This window comes from Prorops nasuta, unplaced genomic scaffold, assembly GCF_024137725.1.
Source record: "Prorops nasuta isolate Cenicafe-Biocafe unplaced genomic scaffold, Cenicafe_Pnas_1.2 PNAS00025, whole genome shotgun sequence".
NCBI classification, from domain to species: Eukaryota; Metazoa; Arthropoda; class Insecta; order Hymenoptera; family Bethylidae; genus Prorops; species Prorops nasuta.
Window position 1 is genome coordinate 2,399,442 of NW_027116822.1, and position 18,415 is coordinate 2,417,856.

At 32.5% G+C, this 18,415-nt stretch overlaps 5 protein-coding genes and 1 long non-coding RNA gene across 14 annotated transcripts; 2 read left to right on the forward strand and 4 right to left on the reverse strand.

Moving 5' to 3' along the window:
* Nucleotides 1-71: 71 nt before the first annotated feature.
* On the reverse strand, nt 72-2,247 carry GXIVsPLA2 (phospholipase A2 group XII). Its single transcript, XM_066741802.1, has 4 exons — nt 1,846-2,247; nt 1,208-1,275; nt 751-1,093; nt 72-496 (listed from the first exon to the last, which is right to left on the reverse strand). Exons 1-3 carry the CDS (start codon nt 2,078-2,080, stop codon nt 770-772), a joined length of 627 nt encoding a protein of 208 aa, XP_066597899.1. The 5' UTR covers nt 2,081-2,247; the 3' UTR covers nt 72-496; nt 751-769.
* LOC136782383 (testis-expressed protein 9-like) lies at nt 1,300-5,015 on the forward strand. Of its 4 annotated transcripts, XM_066741801.1 has the most exons (8): nt 1,300-1,602; nt 1,688-1,739; nt 1,826-2,044; nt 3,788-3,992; nt 4,079-4,232; nt 4,286-4,594; nt 4,684-4,818; nt 4,879-5,015. In XM_066741801.1, exons 4-8 carry the CDS (start codon nt 3,835-3,837, stop codon nt 4,963-4,965), a joined length of 843 nt encoding a protein of 280 aa, XP_066597898.1. In that variant the 5' UTR covers nt 1,300-1,602; nt 1,688-1,739; nt 1,826-2,044; nt 3,788-3,834; the 3' UTR covers nt 4,966-5,015. The 4 variants fall into 4 exon arrangements, with proteins under 4 accessions (XP_066597898.1, XP_066597896.1, XP_066597897.1 ...); XM_066741799.1 differs by having other exon boundaries at nt 1,300-1,739; XM_066741800.1 differs by having other exon boundaries at nt 1,300-1,739; nt 3,798-3,992.
* On the reverse strand, nt 2,435-3,500 carry LOC136782385 (uncharacterized). Of its 3 annotated transcripts, none has more exons than XM_066741803.1 (3): nt 3,183-3,500; nt 2,773-2,916; nt 2,435-2,696 (listed from the first exon to the last, which is right to left on the reverse strand). In XM_066741803.1, exons 1-3 carry the CDS (start codon nt 3,231-3,233, stop codon nt 2,499-2,501), a joined length of 393 nt encoding a protein of 130 aa, XP_066597900.1. In that variant the 5' UTR covers nt 3,234-3,500; the 3' UTR covers nt 2,435-2,498. The 3 variants fall into 3 exon arrangements, with proteins under 3 accessions (XP_066597900.1, XP_066597901.1, XP_066597902.1); XM_066741804.1 differs by having other exon boundaries at nt 2,773-2,992; nt 3,183-3,494; XM_066741805.1 differs by having other exon boundaries at nt 2,773-2,887; nt 3,183-3,491.
* Cul1 (cullin 1) lies at nt 4,995-12,506 on the reverse strand. 2 transcript variants are annotated; one of them, XM_066741794.1, is made up of 14 exons: nt 11,895-12,506; nt 10,893-11,116; nt 10,646-10,808; nt 10,354-10,584; nt 10,023-10,277; nt 9,546-9,839; nt 9,130-9,393; nt 8,841-9,020; nt 8,491-8,640; nt 8,300-8,418; nt 8,076-8,196; nt 7,906-8,003; nt 7,618-7,837; nt 4,995-7,219 (listed from the first exon to the last, which is right to left on the reverse strand). In XM_066741794.1, the coding sequence occupies exons 2-14, from the start codon at nt 11,057-11,059 to the stop codon at nt 7,139-7,141; spliced, it is 2,343 nt and encodes a 780-aa protein (XP_066597891.1). In that variant the 5' UTR covers nt 11,060-11,116; nt 11,895-12,506; the 3' UTR covers nt 4,995-7,138. The 2 variants fall into 2 exon arrangements, with proteins under 2 accessions (XP_066597891.1, XP_066597892.1); XM_066741795.1 differs by having other exon boundaries at nt 10,354-10,572; nt 11,895-12,503.
* Nucleotides 12,507-12,516: 10 nt separating this feature from the next.
* LOC136782387 (uncharacterized) lies at nt 12,517-14,104 on the forward strand. Its single transcript, XR_010824119.1, has 3 exons — nt 12,517-12,572; nt 12,692-12,780; nt 13,969-14,104. It is a non-coding gene; the product is annotated as an uncharacterized lncRNA (long non-coding RNA).
* On the reverse strand, nt 13,667-17,819 carry LOC136782378 (solute carrier family 12 member 9). 3 transcript variants are annotated; one of them, XM_066741792.1, is made up of 9 exons: nt 17,388-17,819; nt 17,023-17,303; nt 16,819-16,953; nt 16,196-16,747; nt 15,853-16,122; nt 15,582-15,789; nt 14,718-15,512; nt 14,231-14,644; nt 13,667-14,161 (listed from the first exon to the last, which is right to left on the reverse strand). In XM_066741792.1, exons 2-9 carry the CDS (start codon nt 17,288-17,290, stop codon nt 13,963-13,965), a joined length of 2,841 nt encoding a protein of 946 aa, XP_066597889.1. In that variant the 5' UTR covers nt 17,291-17,303; nt 17,388-17,819; the 3' UTR covers nt 13,667-13,962. The 3 variants fall into 3 exon arrangements, with proteins under 3 accessions (XP_066597889.1, XP_066597888.1, XP_066597890.1); XM_066741791.1 differs by having other exon boundaries at nt 14,231-14,647; nt 17,388-17,818; XM_066741793.1 differs by lacking the exon at nt 17,388-17,819 and having other exon boundaries at nt 14,231-14,647; nt 17,052-17,164.
* Nucleotides 17,820-18,415: the final 596 nt, after the last annotated feature.

The window sequence follows — 18,415 nt, forward strand, 5'->3', positions numbered from 1 at the left end:
TGTCTTTGCTGAATGCTCATTCGCGACCAAAGTTTTCCCGCTACTTTTGCAAGCACTGTGACCGGTTCCTTGGGCTTCTTACTCCTAAGCCTTAGAAAAAACACGATAAACGGATTGGTCGTTCGATATCTACCGTATAGAGTTTCCACTTGTGAATTTTTGGAACCACCTGGTGTGCTGGTACTGGTCAATCGTAAAAGAATCGAATACTTTTCAATACTAACCTTATATATTTTACCACATTATTGGATTATTTGTTTCACTTACTTTTTACCGAGCTTCTTATTGGCCACTTCCCTACAGGAAGACCCTGAGCTTCCCATTATCGGTATGCACAATGAATCTATAATTTTCTTCAGTAGTCAAAATCGCGAAGCTACGTCACTTGAGAATTTTAATTAATTAATTTTTTGTCGAGAAAATTAAGCATACCAATAAGAGCTTCATTTGTTTCTAGCTTCCGGAAAATTGTATTCGCTCTAACATAACGAAAAACCTGTAAAAAAAAGTTAACGAAACGGGTAAATTTTTGCACCGTACTTCCAATTAAAATTTTAATAAAAATATGGCGGTTTTATGAATGGAATATGGTTACACTGGTACAACAACTCTATAGAAAATGAAAATGGAAATGGAAATCTTTTGAAAAATAGATACAGGAGCATATTGTTCGTAAAGAAGAAAAAAGAGAGCTTAGTGTACATTACAAAATCGTGTCAATTGAGCTGGAAGAAAATAGGAGTTACAAACATTGAGATTTTTCAATTTTTTAAAATTCTCCTCCGACGTCAGCTGCCTTCTTAGATCGTTTTTTTTTGTCGGTCTTATCGGGACAAAAACAGGCTTGTTTCTGTGCATCGATGTAGCTCTTACAACCCAATGCTGTTGTACCGGTAAACAGCATCTTAGCAGCAGCCTTGCAAGTGTTGACTATCTTCGTGCTGGTACTTTGGTAGCCGTCACAATATTTATACAAGCATCTCTTAAATTCCAAATCGCACTTTTCTTTGTCGATATTGCATGTATCGTAACAAATATCGTGAGCGTCGCAACATTTTGTCATTTCTGCTAATGGCAAATATTCTTGATTTATCTATAATAATAATAAATTTTGATCTTATTATATTGCTTTTATTAAATTTAAAAAATTTAAATTTTAATTGAGAGAGAGAGAGAGAGAGAGAGAGAGAGAAATTTCGCCTTTTACCTCGATGCCAAGGGAGCCACAACCGTTGCTAGTTGGTTTATGGTTCCAGTCTGGTTTTGGTGCGGACCCTTAAACATAGAACAACCCATGATTTAAAAATTCAGTAAGAAAAAAAATCTCGTAAAATATATTTTTTTCAAGATTTTGAATCCAAATATTTGCCGCCATCTTGTTGTGACTAACAGACAGCTACCAATGAACATTCGCCAAATCAGTATCAGTATTGAATTTTTAGCTAAACCAAGAAGACTTAGATTATACTTCATTTTTCTCCATTGTTAATAAAATAATTATCAATGTTTATGCAGAATAAATGTATAAAAAAAAAACATGTCTCGTGTCAAAATTAAATTCACGTTCATTCACATAAATCTGTATGAACAGAGCTATCTTTTGTAGGTTAAGATTCGAATCATTAAAATCTAAACTTAATAGTGTAATTATTTATGCAAATCATTTTTTTACTAAGTTTTTGTATAGGTAATTACTTAATTCTTAGGAAAACAGGGGAAGGATTTTAGTTTCAAATAAGGTTTGATAAATTTGCAATTAAATGGAGAAATTATGGCTAAATGTCAAACAGATGTTTGTACTATGGAATTATAAAATGAATTTAAGTTATAGGGAAAAGCCGATACCTCCAGGACACTGGAAGACACAATTTTCTTCCACTGCAGCATCGAATATCTCGTGAATGTCTTTAAGCTTACTGACGACCGTTATAGCGTTCCCGAAGAAGTCGCTAAAGACTGTTTCGGCAGTTAAAACAGCATCCCTTAAATTCTGTAATAAACCAGCACCGTAACCGGACCAAGCGTAAGCCATAAAAGTCAAAAGGTAAATTAGAATTTTACGATAATGTGAAAAGTCCATGACTTTTCTGCGAGCGTCACTTCGACTGATTTCCTCAACTATTTTTAACCACCGTTGGTTCTTGATCAACTGGTTCGCTCATTCATATATTATACGTGGTGTATAAATCGTATTCCCTCATCTTTCTTCTCTATAATACGCGCCTTTTATAAATCAGCGCAGGCTAATTCTTACTTCCGAAAATTTATTTTTAATGACGCTTATTCTAGCAGGCTTACTGGTACACATGTCGGGAAAACTTTTGTAAAATTATTTTTGTTTAATTATTGATGCATACATAAAAATGGAGCAATAGCAATGTCTCTATTATTTTTGCTTACATGATTTTAATAAAGAGGCAATGAGAGATCTCAATGCTTTTCTCCATAGAACTTTATTAAAATTAACATAATTTAAAAAAAATTTAATTAATAAATTTTTAGAGCTTGTTGATCAATTCTCCTGATTCGTACAGTTTTTTCACATCAGTCCCACCACCCAGACAAACTCCATTAGCAAACACTCTGGGTACAGTACGAGCTCCAGTTATTTCACCAAGAATATCTTGAATTTGATCCCCATCGTCTCTCTTATCCAGCTCTATTGCTGTATATTTTCTTCCTAGTTTATCAAATATCTATTAAAAGAAAATATCATTAATTGCTATTACAGAAATTCAAAATTGATGTATTTACAATAATAATTGCAATTACCTCCTTTGCCATTTTGCAATAAGGGCAGTAAGTTTTTGAAAAAATAACTATGTCATCAGAGGAGATCAACTCCTTTACAAGTTCTTTCTTAGTAGTCATAGTAAGTTTATTGGCACTAGAAACCAAACCCATGCATGAATTGAGCTATACCAAATACCACAACCAATAATAATATATAAATTTTTGGTCAACTACTTGTGCAATATTCTAATTTGTACTTCTAAAAATGATATAACTACATTATAATTTCTTATATTGATAAACTATATCTTATCATTAATAATTACAATTACTTGTTTGTGAATAATTACCAGCAATCCTTTGCCGATTATTATTCTAAATTTAAATTATTGCAAGAAAGTCGAAAAAAAAACTATCAATATTTTAAATCATTATCATTGATGACTTACGTGAATAAAGTTTATTAGATTTTGCAATTTCAGAATTGCATGTGTTGTCATATACAATTGAAAATAAATATTCGACAGCGCCCACACAACGCAAGCCTAATGCTTTATACCGCTTTATCTACTGATATGGAATATCTTCTATTCTGCTATTATTACATACACCAATATGTATTTTCTATATATATATATTTCTGCTACGTAGATATATATTGTTTGCTTATTGTGTAATTCTTCTGGAAAACGAGAGAGCTTTCACTAGCGCTATCGTTTACGCGTCTCTTTTTTAAATCTAATTGCTTAGATGCCTTGCTGATGATGGAGTTTTCAAAAAAGTTAGGTTAAAATTCCACAGATGACGTCACGATTAAACGAAGGACACGTCAAAACTAATTCGGTAACGTTCGGTAACTTTCGACAAACATCGCAAGAAGCGCAATAATTTAAAGCTTCGGTAACCATGGAAACTCTTAAAAGACTGTTTACTTACAGACTCCAGACTTTGAAAAGTTTCGAATAAATAGTATAAAATATACACTTTATTATTTATTACCTTAGTAATTAGTTAAATAACAAAATGGCTGATGATTTATTAATTAAAGAAAAAGAGTTTCGTAGATTAAATAATGAATTGGAGCAGAAGACCAGGAATATCATGAAGGAAGTTGATTTAGTTTTACAGGCTCAAAACAATAATAATTTTCTCACTAATCAAATTATTTCTGAGAGAGGGCCAAAGTTAAAATCAATTTCTTCAATAGAACATGACAATTCCAACGTGATAAGCCATGAGAGCTTTGCATATATTGAGCAGTAAGTCAGTAATGTATTATTTTTATATTCTGTTCTTCAAGTGAGATAAAAAATCTTATATATCTATTTGGAATATTGTTGATTAGGAAAGCAAAGATTGAGAAAGAAGAAAAAAAAGACATCAAAGAAGAAAATGAAGCACAGCTGGTTACAAAAACAGATATGATGAATGTTTTTAAAAGCAAAATAGAAATATTGTATGGTGAGCTGCAAGAGTTGCAAGAGAATTATAAAAAAAAGGTAGTACAATAATATTGTTGGTATTAGTACACAGTTAATGTATAATTTTGTAGATTGATTTCTACAAAGATTTGGAAGCTGAGCATAAAAAGATTCTCGAGTCTAATGGAAAATTACAAGGTCAAGTTACAAACTTAAAGGAGACTATTGTAAGATTAGAGACCTCAAATTCCAGTATACAGAGCAAATTGAATGTGTTAAGTTTAGAGAATGGAGCTTTAAAGAAGGAAATTGAAACGACTAAGAGAGAGATAAAAAATCTTAATCAACAGTCAAGTAATATTGATTTGAGATTAAACAGAAGCTTGGAACTCAATGATAAATTAAGAGCTTTGCTCAAAGCTGCTAATGTTGAGGAAAAAGTAATTAAATTTATCTAGAAATTATAAAGACTGTGTGACAAGCATTCATAAGGTATTGCTTAAATTTACTGGTTGTTTTATTGTTTTAGGAACTAAGAAATCAAATTAGAAAGTTAAACGAGGAAAAGAATTTAGAGATAAAAACTCTAGAAAGGCAAAAATTTGAACTGACTCAAGCAGTGAAAAAACAAATATTACTGATAGATAATTTAAAGAAACAAAAAGTATGTATGAATCCAGTGGTTCATTAATGACAGTAAGGATAATAAATGTAATGTTCACAGGCATTTTTGGTGGCTTCTGGTCGAGTGGAATTGGCACAAAAAGAATTCTCCAAACTCTTAGACAGCACGGTCTCATGCCAATTATAGCTGGTTTAAGTGAAAATACTAACTAGTAGTTTTTAATGACTTGTTCAATTTATTTACATAACTCCCATTTTGTGCGAGGGATAAAAACTAACAAGAATAATCGTAACTGTACAAAAATCCAGAATATCAGCTAATCCAATCGGCACAATGAACAATAATTATTCTTAAACGTTATACTCGAACGCATCAGATGTGAAACTTCTTTTACTAATTTACTAATACATTTTGCTGACTTTAATACACAAAGAATTTTCATAAAGGACTTGATAAGTATATATGGAATAAAGTACAAATGTCTAACCTATGTTATACCATTCTAAACGTTGCTCCTAAATTTATACAGAACAAAACTCTTTAAGACCTGGTTATAGCGAACCGTTTTTCTTAAAAGGTCTTGGATTTTAAGATCATTTCTGATTAAACACACGATTAAACAACAATGTGTATCACAAAAAAGTGGATAATGATTTTGTGTCCATATCCCCATTGGTTCTAAATTTGCACAACCTCTAGAATCAAGGATTTTTGTTGGATAATCCCTTGGACTTGAACTGTCAGTACATTTTATTTTAATAAAATACCATAACGATAATGCTTCTTTAGATAAATATTAAGGTGTTGTTTATACTTAAGCATTATTACAGTTTTACAATCAATATAAGAGCAAGCTTCAAATCTGCTCTCTTCAGCCTTATTTGTCATTTTAACGATTCATCAAAAAAATTACTGATATTCTGTGAATACGCTTATGCTAATTCAAACTCTTCACACTTCCTCATTTACACCCATTGTAATATACATTGTAATGTACCCAATAACGGTTCTATTTTTGCGAATCTTACGATTTTTAACTTTTCTTTCACCCCCTTTTTTTTGTATTTTTCATTCTCTTTCCTGTTTTTCCCGCTACCCTAAATAAGCTGCCACGAACAATTTTCGGAAGTCAATCCTTCTCGTATTGCACTCCAGCAAATAATTATAGTCATAAAAGAATTGTTTTGGATAAATATTAATCATAAAAATACACAGTCGCAGGAAAAATTATATTGCCCACGGGGTCGATCGCTTAATTGAATGATTGTATGTAGATGGATAACTGTTACCTAGGTTTATTTATTAACAGCAATATTATACAAGGAGAAATTAAAAAACCTATAAACCTGTTTGTACCAGAAAATCCAACTACAAATTCCAATCGATCATTCAACCACTAAAATCGATTATGATTTTCTTATAACTTTAGGACGCAGAAGTTTTTAACCATCTTCTTGTAGCTTAAAAAACTTACAGGTGACTAATGATCTGCGCGTACAATTATTTAAAATGAAAGATCGTAAGTATTAATATAAACCATAACTTTTTACAATTTTTTCTTTTCTAACAAGCTCAAAAATGTTTGAGGAAGCTTCAAGGACGCAGCAAAATAAATCTTTGTCACAGATGTTTTTCTTTCTATTCTTCGCGCGGTATAAAATATATTAAACGTTAAAAATTAATTAAACTAATGCAAAAGTAGATAAATAGCATTATAAAATGCATTACAATCGCTGAATTCCAAATTGCATTGATTTCGTGCAATTTATCTGAAAGTAAACAATTGCTTTTGCCGTTTTTCCTTAAAATTAATTAATCATGTGTGTGTGAATAAATCAATTATAATTAAACTGTACATAATTAAAAATTATTTTTACTTTTCTGCGGATTGGGATGAGAACAGAAGGCTCTCCTACCAATTCAAGTCCCATTCAGTATTCTGTCTGTGCGTTCTTCATGAATTTCCGACAAAAAGCATATAAAATTGAATCAATACATATTTACAAGGTTAATTTTTGTTTAATTGTGATATCGATTGAAATGAGCAATATTTAAGTTATTCTAATTTTTTATCAATGTGTAAGCAAGAAAAAACAACGGAGAGATAAACAGAAATTTTAAATTCACGTTTTAAACGACACAGACAGTAACACACCTAGCAGCTTGACTATGAAAGAATTTTTATTAACTTATAAAAACCAGTTTGTCTAAATGCGATTAGTGGGACAACATAATATTAAGGCAAATCCATATACACGTGAAATGAAAAATTCGAGCTCTTAAATAAATATAGAGACATAGCAACAATAGTTTTTGTTACATTAGCGTAGAAATGATGTCGTTGTCCTAGTTCAACAAATCATGCCAGGTAACTATACGTATCCTTCTGACCTTCTGTGCGCTCCAAATACTCTTTTTCAATTAAAATATCTATACATTTCTGAAAAAAAAAATACAATCTAAATTTTTTTTTATTGATAATATATATATATATATATATATATATATATATATGTTTAATACTCAAGCTAAGTTTTACGTGTATTTAATATAATAGAAACATTATTTTTTACTAAGTTTTGGATAATATTGTACATAATAGGACTTAAATAATTTAGTATTGTGCAATAATTTGAATTATGATATTCAGATTAACATTAAAGCTAACATCTACCGGTCAGATAATCGGTTCGAAATGTAAACAAACATATATAAAAAATGGTTGGTGCAGTCAATATTAATAATGATTACAATAATGAAATAATATTGTAATGAAATAGAAGGAATAGGTTGAACTCATTGCAAAATATATAATAAATCAGTTTAAGTATTACTTACTTTAATAACGTGTACTTTTGGTTTAAACCTGGTGCTTAACTGATTTAAGACCTCTGCCACTAGCTGTTGGTGTTTCAGAACTTTTCTCATTTTCATAATCCTAACAATTGCAGCTTGGATCAGAAGTTTCCTATCTTCCTCTATATGTTTATGTGTCGTTTCCTGCTCAATCTTCAATTCGGTTTTCATGGGTGTATTTATATTGACTCTCAATTTTTTACTACAATTCAATATAAGCATTAAATTAAAAATAACTATCAAAATATATAATAACTAAGAACCCCATACTTTTTATATCCTGTAAATAATTCTACTATCGAAACTGGCGTGAGCTCTGCTTCATCGTCTGTTGCTAACAATTTAGCTTTAAGAAGAATTTGAATAACCTGCCAAGGACATAATAATTATTATACACTTTGTCGTGGTTAGCCTACTTTTCATGCTCTTCATTTTGATACCTGAAGTAAAAAATCCATTTTTATTCTCGTTGCATCATGCAAATGTTGGATTGACCATACTGTGGATCCATTGAATTGTAATAGAACAGCCATTTGGAAACTAGAAGCTTGGAGCGTATATCTAAAAATTCCATTCAATTGATTAAGAAAACATTATATCCAACGTCCGAACTATTGGCCTAATTATGATAATTGATCTTAAATTACCAATTTAATCAGTATACCTGTTTTTAAAACAATTCGTGTGTAATTCTCCTTTGGACATATTATATAACCAATTTAATTTTCTTCCACTGTGCTGAGAACTGTAAAATGTGGTGAACCTATGTACAGATTTTTCTAACTGCAAAAAAATAATGTATTTTGTAAATAACAAAAGTAGACTTTTTATTTCATCCATAAATATATAATTTACCTCAGTAGGTAAGGAGAAAGTGAATGATTGTTGGAATGGCCATGAGCCAGAAGATAAGACTTGTATACTGAAATCTATATCTAAGAGCTCGGCTGAATTTGTCAAATGCCTTCTAAATTGTTCATTTAAGTCCTTTGAAACTCCAATATCCTAAAATATATTAATTAGAAATATATATTTGCTAATGGTCGTATTTTTAAATTTGTTTGCGAGCATCCTCTATACATAAGTTAAAAATAGAAGTAATTCTTAATTCTACCGCGATCACAAGCAGATTTGCCAAAGTAAATTTTTCCCAGAAATATGATGAAACGCAAAAAAAATAGTTAGGCTTCATATTATGATAATACCTGGAACATGCGTTGAAGCTTTGACGTATACTCAAATCCGCAAGCTTGTTTTAATTTTGAGATCATAGAAGCTTCTGCATCATCACTGGCGGATACATGAGTTACCAATCTTTTTGCTAGCATTTTGCTGTAGAATTTCTGGAACACATCTTTGTCTTCGATGTATTTAAAAACTACCATCTATAATTAGAAAGAATACAATAAAACAATTTTAAAAATGAAGAGTTAATTATAGATACCCACACATATATATATATATATATATGCACAATAATGCGGAATTACGTACAACTTGATTAAGAGTGTCTTCAAGTTCAGCTTCTTCAGGATTTTTGCTGCTCTTTTTCAATAAGAGATCACAGTATTTAGCTAGCAATTCTGGCGATTTGCTGCTGCTGTTGGCTGCTCTAGTAACAGAATTACTGTTGATAAATCGGCCGCACGCCTTATCCAAAGCTGCTACGAAACCGCTGTCATTGTTAAATGCAACCAATACGAGCGCATTGTATTTTTTATGAACTTCCAGCATTGTATTCACATAAACTTTAGGATCCTAAAAGAAAACATGATTAATTATAATAAAGAAGAATCGCTTAAAAATTTATTATTATTTTTTTGATCATGTGTGCTACTACAGCTATTAAGAATCATTTGTTATCTCTAATATTGATGTCATATATATTTTTTGAAAATGTTAAAACATACGTTGGCCGCGGAATCGCCGCATTTATCGATAGCAGCGAGCCCCTGATTAGCTATGTGACTTTCTAGTAGGTTTCTTAGCTCCCCAAGGCCGTTCGGTATTCTAGCGACGAGCTGGTACATACGGCCGAGATCAGTATTCTTATCAGCGTCTAGGAGATTCTGGAACTCCGAATGAAATATGTCCAAATGTTTTTCAATCAGAACTCTCTCGCATGTTTTCGTTAGACGCTCGTGCGTCGCTATATTCAGGTACACCTGGACTCGCTTTTGCTCCTCCAATAGTCTCTGTTCCGCCTAAAAATTAAAATTATTACATAAAAGAGTATTAATTCAATTTGATGAAAAATATTCAATCTTCTTGAATGGAGGGTTTTGTAAATATTGATTATTTCATTATCAGCATTTTTCAAACCATTTAAGAATGAAGAATCATAATAAAATATTACAACCGTGAAATCAAAGTGGTAAATAGGTCACCTTTTTCATGTATTCAGTTACAGGATTCTGCCTGAGGAATTCCGAGCTTTCCCTTGTATAAAACCGTTCGGTATCTTCCAGGAAAACATTTTCAAAGGAGTCCTTGTAAACTGTGAGAAACTGTCCTTTTGCATTAGGATCATCCTCGTTTAATCCAAGCTCAACATAACAATTAATCACCCCACTAACTAAACGTGTGTTTATTGTTTCTCCATTTCGTTCTCTTTCAATTAACTTTAGAACAGCACTAGTAACCTTAGTGTTAAAGAAAGAATCAATGAATATCTACATTCTTTACTCAAAGAAAATACAAACAAAAACTCTCAATTACCTGTCTGTTTAAATGCTTGAACAAATTATCCCTCCATGTGACTAAAGCCAATTGATAAATTTCATAGATACCTTTGCGACCCTCCTCACATTCTCTGCGTACCCAATGACGATTAAGATATGCGCAGACACCATTTAATACTTTACTACTGAATTGATATTCCTCCCATTGTCTTGTGTAGAACTGAAGTACATCCTCATCCATAAGGTCCATTCCATGCTGTTTATAAGACTTTTTAAATAAATTGAGCATTACTACACAGATTTTTTAATCTTTTAATTCTCTATTTTACCTCCAGTAAACTAATGAGATAATTCCTAAGGAAATCACGTAGACGCTTGTAAAGCTCCAGTCCAACTAATTGTGCTCCACCTTGTAAAATCTGACCCTTTTTACTTTTAGCTGCTGATCTTGTAAGCTGTTGATGAACGCTTGTACAATAATTATATACATGTCTAGAATTTTTTAATAAAGAAAATATATGCAACCTCTTCTATAAAATACTATATTCAACTTTTTCTCGCCAATAAAAAGGATACGTGTATAGTTCTATGTAACGGGATTTAGACATACATTGTCTATTATAAACTTGTTCTATTCCCTCACGAAGGTCACCCCAAATTTGGTCTAGGTCTATCTGTTTAAGTCCAGGTGGGGCTCCTTGATGACTCCCTGCCCCCCCTCCTCCTCCTCTATGGCCAGACATCCTATTTTTATATGCCTGTCTAGTGAGCGTCAGTGTTACTAATTACAGCTACAATTTCTGTCAAAAATACAAAATTATCTTCGTTAAGGATATCTTTATTGAAAAATTAATCATGAACTAACATCAGTCAATAGAACAATCTATATAATAAATATACATATCAAACTCTTAAAGATCATTGGATAGAGGATTAGTGGGCAAAAAAATTATGTTAATAATATAGGTAAAGAAAAAATAAACAACAAAGAAGATGGACAATAAGAGAAAATTTGTATTTGTAACAATAATTTTGGCACTAAAATTAAGACTGACTTATAAACAAATGTGATACTTTCGACCGAAAATATCGTTCAGAAGCCTTTTAATAATGTAGAACGATTGCAAAAACGTGAAGTGATACATTCCTTTTCTTCTTTTGTTGCTATAAGGGTGAGGACCACCAAGCCTGGTTGAGGTAACCATGAGTTAAAGTAGTATAGTTCATGTAACGGGAACTATGCTTCTTTAACCCATGGTTAGCTTAACCAGGCATGGTGATCGTCTCAGTCTCACCCTAAATTCATTTTTTAGAGTAAGAAGAAAGGTTAGCGCTGTTCAATTTTTAAGATTTCGCAAAAATTGAAACGTAATAATGGAAAAATGAGAAAAACCTGCGATAGGAAAAAGCTCCGTCACAGCGGAATTTCGTCCCGAAGAAGTCTTATATCTGGGTTTTGGTGAAAAGTAGAAGGTAAGTAAGGATGAAAGTTTAGTTCGAGATTGTGGGGAATTCGGGAATTTAGAAAATGAGCAAAATTAATGTGTAAAATGATGGAATGGAAAACCATGGACTTACCTGTCGACGTTTACCACCGCATAACTGATACAACACACAACTAAAATTTCTTTCAATTGGATTTGAAAACTTGAGAAGATCACCGGTAGAGGGCGGATAACAAATGTTTCTCAAAAGTAATTAAACTCTGTGCTAATTACACTATATAATAGTCTCAAGAGCTAATGACAAATTAGCAAATATAGACTAGTGAGGCGATCGTGGAAAGTCCTACGCTATTTTCCTTTTGAAGACCTTGTAGAAGTCTTCGTTCCCTCAGATCTTCCACCTCCAGCCTACCCCCTTTCCCCTACTATGGTGTATGTATAGGTCACACCGTCACAGTTCGGAGGACGCCAACAGAATAGATCAATTTTTAGCAGTATTCTTACAACTGCGCCAACTGCAGGGAGTTTGTATAGCTGAAGCTATAAATTTCGTGTGCTGATGATGTTGAGCTGCTCTGAAGCGACCCAAGTTAATTTGCTTTTTAGTTTTCAGAGGTTAGAATCCACTGCTGCCAAGCTAAACCAGCTAAATATGGTCGCTCGAGATACCCCGTTAAAAATTCCTATACACAAAAACCGATATTTTCTCCCCTCCCCGTGTTTCCTCATTGAAAATTGTGACTAATCACTGAGGACGAAGACACACTAGGTAGTTGACGTGACCTGAATTTAATTTAAATCATGTGAAAATGTAAGCATAAGCGTATTGATAAGCCCTGCAGTGGGATAGACAACTTGCAGCTTTCTGTTTTTTAAATAAGTTCATTTTATTTCCATCCCTTATATTGATGAATAAGTATGTGTCTTCAGTTTTTCACCCTATCGAGTACCGAGGTTCTGAGAGTATGTTCCGCTATTGACTGAATGCGGGAAATTGAATCGTGGAGTCGCGTGGACAAGTATGTATGTTTAATACTGAAAGATCATCAACCCCTAGGGTCTAGGGTCTAGTTAATAGCTGAGGAACAATTAATTTAAGTGATTTTTATTGTATTGATCAGTGTATACCCTTCTTTATGTCTTTAAATCCGTACATATTTATATGTAGTGTTATAGTTTATCGATTATTTATACTTTTGATTTTATTATAGCATTTTTTTTACTTACAAATATGGATCTGCCGCTAGTGGCTATATATTCTGCTCCATTCTGCTCCGTCAAGCTACTGACTATATATAGTTAAGGGCGAGGACCTCTGAGCTCGTTCTCAGCTCATTAAGTTCATTTTTCTGTATTTCACGTAACGTATAATGTAGCAAAATTAACGTAATAAGCTCAGAGGTCCTCGGCGTCCTCGCCCTAATAAGTTAGCTCCGTTAGCCCCCAAGCTATGCATAGTAATTCTATTTAGAGCGCCCTCGCCGCCCTCATAATAGGGACCCAGGCCCCAAGAGCCCTATTAACTTTGAACCGCTAGAAACACAGGTAGTACGGATTGGATACAATTTCAATGTTTTACACCGTTTCATTAACTGATGTTTGAATATATTAGATGCTAGATACATAAATTTGCATAATATTTAATGATTTTATTAATACTTGTGAAAATTAAAAATGAGCTATTTACACATTCACAGTACAAAACCAAAAGATTGTAAGAATTTTCTATTTCTATATCCTTTTTTCAAACTTTAATATCATTGAAAAAATAATAGTCTTATTCAAATAGAGCTGTTTTTTATTACTAAATATGCTTCAGCTTAATAATTTTATGGATAAAAACATTTTATGAAAGGTGACTAAAAAAGTAAACAAATACTATATATTAATTACTGTTTTTAATTATTAAAAATCTTAAAATAAAATAGTGCACATAAGTACAAAATATTTTTTTGAAATCTCTTATAAAATGATTTAATTATCACAGCAATAATCTATCCAACATTATTAATTTCAATATTGCAATATTATTAATAATAATATTAATATTATAGACTTTAGCTGGATATAGTAGCAGAGTAAGATATTAGTTAAATATGTAGTTTTTAATAAAATTACTTTCAATTAAGCTAAAAATACTAAGTATAAATAGTTTTTTGTGCTTCTTTTGTCATTAAACTAAAATTGGTGTTCTATCATTGTTATAGAGTAGTTGATGTAACTGCATTCACTCCATGAACTAAAACTACTGGTGGTAAATCTACAGTCACTTCTGTCAGTAACTGCAGATAATGAATAAAAATAGTACTTTCCTCCCAAGAGCTAGATGTTGGGGGTGCTGGGAGATAAATAAAAGTTGTAGCAGTTTCCATGGAATGATGCTTAATCAATTGATTCACGCTAAAAAAGAGTTCTTAATGTACATAAAAATACATACAATTATTATATATATAATTCATTTATTGTTACCCCATAATGTAAGCTCTAGAAGCATTGCTCAATTCTTGACTCTCAGAGCTTGCATCAAGCTGATTATCCAAGATAGATTTGCCCCTCAACCCACTGATTTGAGCTCCCCAGTTTGGTATTTTCTGAATAGATGCAGAGATCCTCAGCATATTTAGCAATTTTCTTAATTTATGCACGTTAGAAATTCGTGGACTTTCGCTCATTGATCCTTGAGATTCAGAAATGCTTAAGCTGGAACTGCAGCTATCATTAATTTCACAATGAAAGACTCTAAGATGCAAATTTTTCCAATTAGGGACCATGTTGATAATGCAGGCCAATTGTAACATGAACAAGGATGTCGTGTCGAAAGGATCCTGATCGGTGGGTTGAAAAAAATTGACCGGCCAAACATCGATATATTTATAATGGGAACTTCTGAAACATTTTGTTAAATTAATATCGTTGTAAGAAAATGGTAGTTTAATTTTAATCTTTGTCAACCCACTTAGTGATCTGAGACTTATCCAAAATATGGAAGTTTCTACATAAGCAGAGATTTTTTTTCATTTTAAGAACGTCCGAGCACATCGCAACATACTGTACTGCGTCCAAATTTTTCTCAACCCCGGAAGAAGGTCTTAGAGGAAAAACTGCATTATTAGAAAATGTAGTGGTACTTTCATATGTAGCAGTGGCATATTGAGAATCTCCAAGAAAGAAATCTCGTGGCGTTTCATCATCGTAAAAACCAAGAACAATTGTGTTAGGTTTCATAGCCCCCATACCTGACAGCCTAATTAAATGCTGAAGGCCTTCGCGAACAGTTTTAGTCATAGTTAATTCAACAAAGGCTTTGACCTTCATATGATCAACTAAACTTAACCAATTAGGATATTCTTCGATCGTTGGATCTACACTCTGGTGAGAAAATTCACCAACTTTGACATGACCAATTACATAAAGACCACCTTTCTTTAAATCGTTGACAAAGTCGATCAAGGGACAAGACGAACGTGGACAAGCTACCATTAGAAGAATTTGGGGTCGCCAAAACTTAACGTGGTCTTTTCTTGAGTCCAGCATTAACAAATATTTCCTCACCTGATGGAAAATTAATGCTTGAGATATACTACCCCAAGCTGCATTTTTACTTGGAGAAAATAAATGGAGAACAATAATCAGTATCAAGCACAAAATTATACTGCTTGAAGCATAAATACTGTTAATAACAAACATCATTATTAAAGTGCCTAAAAGGCCCAAAGTGGCTGTATGCCAGGTGAAATAATTAAATGTTGGCCTGAAATTCATTCAATGAATTACTTTAAAACAATATACTTTTATATACATTCATTTCAATTAATCCTACCTAAAATTTGGAGCACTAGCTAATTCTAGTCCTAAGCAAGCCAAGTTTGTAGCCAGATAACTCAGGAGGAAAAGTACTGAATTAATCTGAGCTATTGTATTTAATGATCCTATGAGTAGAATAAATTGAACAAGACCCCATGAAGTCAATACTGCGGCTAATGGATTTCCTTTCCATGTTCCACGAATAATGTAATTTAAACCAGATCCTGAATAAAATAATAAACATTTCATAAACAATTTTATGTTAATTTTCTTTTAGTGGAAATTACCAAAAATATTGTCTTTTGCCAAAGCTTCCAGTACCCTGCTTGATCCTATTAAATTACTTAATCCTGCACTAAATGTAGCAGTTAAAATACCAATAGCCACAAAAGGAGGCCAGAAGTTGATAGGCATCATATATATAAAATTGTTTTGTAGTAAAAACCTCGATGATGTAGCAGCAGTTAAGACAGATAGCAGAAGATAACAAATAAATGTGAAGCAGACTGCAGATAGTGTTCCCCTTGGAATATTTGTTCCTGGATTTTTTAACTCCCCTAAAAAAATAATATTATTATTATATGTATATTCAAAATTATTTTTCTACATGTCTAGTTTTCTTATACAAACCACTCATATTAGCTCCAGCCATAATTCCAGTCACTCCGCTGAACAAAACACCAAACACACTGGCAAAATTAATTTGTGCATTGTTACTAGAGTAATCTAAACCATAGTCTGGATATAAATTACTGACAAGAGTGGAAGACAGTAGCCCTGTATAAGTCCCATTCACATGCATGGTACTATTTTGGACCAGAGTGTTTGCATCTGGGATTGGTATTTCCATTTCTCCTTTAACAAAAAAACTTAGCATAACACTTCCAAGGCAAATGCATACTACAGCCAAAATTGCAACACTTGTTTTTGCAAACATAGAAGCCCCTATCAAGCAAACCAACAAATTTGCTGTATTAAGTAAAGAACAATATAAAAATCTCCACCAACGGCCATCTGGAATCAATGCAGTCTTGCCAGACAAGTAGCCCGAAGGACCAAAATTTTCTACCAAACCCTCAGCACAACCAGAGATGCAAAGAGCACTTGATACAATATTTGCCAGGAAAAATAAAGTACCAATAGAACCTCCAAATTCAGGCCCTAAAGTACGGCTTATCATAACTAAATTGTTTGTCAGAAAAATATTTGTAATTATTAAAAAGAAATGATTTTCTATTTTCATTGAAGGATACAGTAAGCTCCACCACCCTCAACAGCTCCATTTGTAGAGATAGCACAAACAGATGCAACAGTGAATAGTAAAATTGCATATGCTATAAAAAACTGCACTAATGTTACGGTTAATCCTGCATTACCCACAATATATCCTACATTGAATGAAATAAAATCAATTTTAATAAAAGTTTATTATCTGTGATTTTTATATTTTTTATTACCCATCCTTATAAAAATTAAGGCACTAAACATAGACAAGGTGACAGGACTGAATACACCAGCAAATGTACCCAGAGTACGTCCTGTATCTGCACCAAGACTGCTAAATTCAATATATCCATCTCCTTCTGAGTTCGGACTTTTTCTAAATCGAAAAATACTGCCCAGCCTTTGAAAAACATTTCTTCCATGAATCAAAGGAGCCTTCTCATTAGTGACTCTCACATGAATTGGTTCCGCATTTGTGGAGCCTATTTCTGGCGCTATCATTGTACCTATCTCTCTGCAATAGCAAGAAGTCTTTGTTGTTTGTTCATTAGAGAAAAAAAGCGAAAAGAAACTTATAAACTACACTTTGACAACTAACCTATAAAATATGAAGTATACAAAGTTTACTTATGAAGCTTACAAACTAAGCTCATTACGTTAATTACATTAACATTTATGTAATATAGAAATGATTCTTTTTATTCAATTAATGACAATGTAAAAATCAATCTGTAACAGATTCTAAAAACTGATCATCGAACTTAGTCAAGAGTTATATGACGTCACAATGAAACGTCAACAGAGCAATGTGGAAGTGCAGGTGTGGGCTGTGGGCCTGTTGTGGGTGGACGGATAAGAGACAAAAACATATAAACTACAAAGGTATGAATAAATTACAGTGTAGTTGAGCCAGGAGAAAATTACATTTGAATATTTTAAATGGTCAAGTTTAATGACTTGGTGAACCTAATATCATATAAATTGGATTACCGCTTTCCGTAGAATGCAATTGGATTGGAGTTGATTATAATGTGATCGTAAATCAATCCCAAATATCCCAATCCGATTGTATTGTATGTATTACATACATACATATTGGGAAGTTGGGAACTGACAGAATGGAATATGACATCTGGTGGTAGAAATCAGAACTATTTTAAGCATGCTATTAATGGTATGATTGATACCTATTACTGATTATTAGATTTGATTAATATTATAAAAAATAAGAAATTATGGAAGTAGGAATTATTTTAGCACGTGAGAAATAAAAAACTAGGCTGTATTGTGCAGTTAACATTTGCTAAAGTAACTCCACGAAGGATTTAGCCTTTACACACCATTCTTTTTCTAAAGCTGGCTATCATTTGATTACCATTACTAATATTTTTGTCTCAGATTATCACCCACCCATGATATTATTTCAATTAAGTTTAAATACATTTTTAAACATACGTCTTTATGTATTTCTTTATTATAATGCATGCTTCTTTCCGCCATATATATGCCCCCACTCTTCTCCCATGTCAGATCCCAATCAATCCCAATACATGTATAGTGATGTCAGTGATGCCAAAAACAAACGTATAGCTACGAAAATGAAGTTGGCCGCTAGCCAGCAGCAGT